The sequence below is a fragment of the Austrofundulus limnaeus genome, unplaced genomic scaffold, assembly GCF_001266775.1.
Source record: "Austrofundulus limnaeus strain Quisiro unplaced genomic scaffold, Austrofundulus_limnaeus-1.0 Scaffold1673, whole genome shotgun sequence".
NCBI classification, from domain to species: domain Eukaryota; kingdom Metazoa; phylum Chordata; class Actinopteri; order Cyprinodontiformes; family Rivulidae; genus Austrofundulus; species Austrofundulus limnaeus.
In genome coordinates, this window is record NW_013954075.1 from 49173 (window position 1) to 52947 (window position 3775).

Here is a 3775-nt window from a genome sequence, read left to right on the forward strand (position 1 = left end):
CAGCTGCAGCCCTAACACCACTTTTAACAGAAACTAAAGGTTTCAGAAGTGGTTTCACTATCATGTCATCATCCTATAATAATATATCTGAAGAAAGGCTTCACTGCTGTATTACAGAGCTGTCTAAAGTCTATTTTCTGTCTGCAACAATAAGCTGTAAAAGCAGAAATCTGTGAGGGAGGCTGACTTTTGTGCCTAAGAATAAAAAGGTGGATACTCAGCGGCTGACTGCTCAAATATTGGAAATAATAAAACAGTAAAATGTCCTTTCCCCTGAGGCAGCAGGGTATTCATTTAAAGTTTGATCGTTAACGGTACTTTAAATTCCAATTTTAGTCATTGTAATACAGAGTTAAAGGCTCTGTCACACAACGTTTTAGACAATAAATGCCAACTCATAAACATTTTAAAGGCATCTATGTTGAAGGTGGAATTATAAAAAATTAACTGGAAGCCACTTTTAGGTGCGTACAGTCTGCACTGCTAACTAACTGATCAAATATTAGTAATTTAAACATAAAAGTTGACAAAAGTTGTCTAAAACATTATAGGGCCTGTTCTGTTTTTAACACTCTGATTAGTTTCTCACAGGTTCACAGGTTTGATGGAAGATGATTTGGGTAAATATTGTTTCTTTACATAAATAATGCATTTTAATGTATATTGTTGTGGTTTCTAACAGGAGGCTACCTGGCCCACAGCCTGGCCATCATGACGGATGCGGCCCACCTCCTGACAGACTTTGGGAGTATGATGGTGAGCCTGTTCTCTCTGTGGATCTCATCCAGACCACCAACCAAAACCATGAACTTTGGTTGGCACAGATCAGGTCAGCAGAATGGATCAGACTCATCTGAACGACTTTATTTGGTTTATTTTGGGTGCTACTCTATTTACCAATAACACTGGCTGTCTTTGAAGTATAACTTTTTAAAGGCTTGAATTCTTTAGTTTCTTTGTTTCCTGCTCGTTTCCACAGAAATCCTTGGAGCGTTCATATCAGTCATGTCCATCTGGATAGTTACCGGCGCTCTGGTCTATTTAGCCATTGAGAGGATTGTACGCAACGACTACGAGATTGAAGGTCAGGTGATGTTACTGACCTCCGGCTTTGCCGTCATCGTCAATATAATGTGAGTTATTCCTACAAAAAGAGCTGTCTACCTAACAAATTAAAGTGACAAGTCTTTTAAATTCATTTCAGTGTTAAGTGTTAAAGGTTTTCTTTTGAAAACAACATCTATGCGGCCTTTCATTTTAGTGAAGGCTAACTACGATGGCGTATTAGGGCCACTTTGCCGATGGGGAAAAAAAACAGGAGAAGCAAATCTCTGAGAATAAACTCAGAATTTCTGAGATTAATTTCAGAAATTTTCGAGAAAAAAACAGGCAATTCTCGTATTTTGAAAAGTCACAAATTTGCGAGAAAAACCTCAGAAATTTCCATAATAAAAGGCAGAAATTTGCGACATTTAAAGGCACAGTGTGTAGGTTGTTTTCAGCGACATCTAGTGGTTGAGTGGTTGAATTGTCCTCCCTGGTCCTCCCCCCACCCCCACCCCCCGCTTCCAAGCACAAAGCAGTTGCTACGGTGTCTCTCAGGTGTCAAAAACCTTTGATAATTCCAACCGCGATGTCTACCAGCAGCTTCAGGGCTAGTGATGTTTCAAGTGGTAAGATTATGAGCTTTAATAAGTAAAATTATCCCAGCTACAATGACAGACAACAAATATTACATTTATAGTATTACAACTAAAACCGTTTTTGATGCCGCCACCGCAGTTTGTCCTTCATGAGCCTTCGTAGACAAGGTCTTTGTCTGCAATGATTAGACATGTTTTTTTTATTAGTGTCATTAGTGATTATCTCAATTTCGGCAAAAAGAATTGAGAAAACCCTACACACTGTGCTTTTAAACTAGATATTTTCTGACATGATAAAGTCAGAAATTTACAAGAAGATAACTCGTAAATTTATGAGAAAAAAACTGAAGTTTTCAGGAATGGCTAAAGGGCGATTCCATCTGTTTATATATCACTGTTTATGCATAAAAAGTGCTGAAATCCCCAAATTTCCTTAAGCTTCACATATCAAACATATGTTTCACAAATCACACACTTGGTTTCAAATATTCTGCAATAAGTGTAGAATAATCTAGTCCCGGTTTGAAGTCTCTATGTGTTTTAGTTTTTAAACTAGCGTGGATTAAAGATGCTCAAGGTAGTGAAAGCAGGTGGAATCGCCCTTTAGCCGTTCCTGAAAACTTCAGTTTTTTTCTCACAAAATTATGAGTTTTCTTCTTGTAAATTTCTGACTTTACTATGTCAGAAAATATCTAGTTTAAATGTCGCAAATTTCTGCCTTTACGGAAATTTCTGAGTTTTTTTCTCGCAAATTTGCGACTTTTCAACATAAGAATATTGCCTGTTTTTTCTAGAAAATTTCTGAAATTAATCTCAGAAATTCCGAGTTTTTTCTCAGAGATTTGCTCCTTTTTTTCATCTGCAAAGTGGCCCTAATACGCCGTCGTAGTTAACAGTAGTTGTGAGCCTTAAATTTTATTTCTGCAGCTGCTATAGCTGTCCAAACTGGCAACATTTATTCCTTCAAGGATTTCTTTCATGTCCAATTTAAGTTGATTTAAGATAGGAAAAAGCTTTAAAGTATAAAAATGCAAATTTACATTCACTTGTTTCGAGTTTGCTCACTGTGGTGACCCCTGCAGACTGGCAAAAGAAAAAAAAACACTTAGTTTTTTGTGGTTTAGTTACACCAAACCATCTGCAGACACCTCTCTACTTAAGATTAGCTCTGACAAGCTAATCCTCATCGTATTTCCACACAGTTTCCTCTGCTGAAGACAGGTGTGTATAGATTTTGACATAACTATGTCRTAGATGTATTGAGGCAGAGCCACTTTTAGTTACGGATGAACTCCATGGTCACCGGTCAACAGACCTGAACGGTGTCCTTGGGTTCGTAGTGAGGTCCAGTCCATCTGTTTTATAATTAAATGTCACTTCTGTCATGATTTAGATGTCCTTTAGGTGCTAAAAAGCTAATGATGGTTGATTGCAGCAGCTCATACCCATTTATTTCAAACTCTATAGACCAGGGGTCTCAAACTCACAGGGGCCATATGGGCATTATGGTGGCCGTCAAACTGCCAGCTGCAATTAACTTTGACGTTTAATGTTTAACTTCGTCTAAATACGTCTATCGTCTCATTGCTATGTTTAAGCACTGCTAACAGACACTAACTGAGCTCTACCTGGTATTTCATGCATAGAAACAGTGTTTTAACACGTCCTCTATTAAACATTGAAAAGCTCTACATGTACAACTGACTAAATGTGAAATAAATAAAACAAGTATTATTAAAAGTAAAAGTAAGAGAGTTTTAAAAAGAAAAATAAGTAGGTCCTCTGGACCGTTTCTTCGTTACTAGCTGCGTTTCCATTGCAAATGTTCACAAAACTTTCTTGATATTCTGTTAATGTCGAAAAACACAGTTTCACAACTGCWGWGTTTCCATTAAGTAAGAAATGTTATTAAAGTCACGCGTGAATACGTTTATTCTCGCGATAAGTCATTACAAACATGGCGGTGATGGAGGTAAACACATAGCATGTTGCTACCACGACACTAGCGCTCATCATCAGAGGAGACGTCGGCRTCTTTTATCGAGGCTTTCCAGAGACAAGTCCCTACTTGGGAGCGGCTACGTATGCTGTGTTTTTGGGAAATTGTAGTCGGTGAGTTTACTATTTTATAC

At 37.7% G+C, this 3775-nt stretch overlaps 1 protein-coding gene across 1 annotated transcript in view; it reads left to right on the forward strand.

Annotated features, from left to right (window-relative positions):
- Positions 1–682: 682 nt before the first annotated feature.
- The window catches only part of slc30a2 (solute carrier family 30 member 2), a gene marked incomplete at its 5' end in the record, with an annotated part of 12573 nt that continues 9480 nt past the window's right edge, over positions 683–3775 (forward strand). Inside the window, 2 exon segments of the mRNA XM_014033248.1 lie at positions 683–829; positions 980–1133. Of these exon segments, the coding sequence (XP_013888702.1) occupies positions 683–829; positions 980–1133 (301 nt within the window).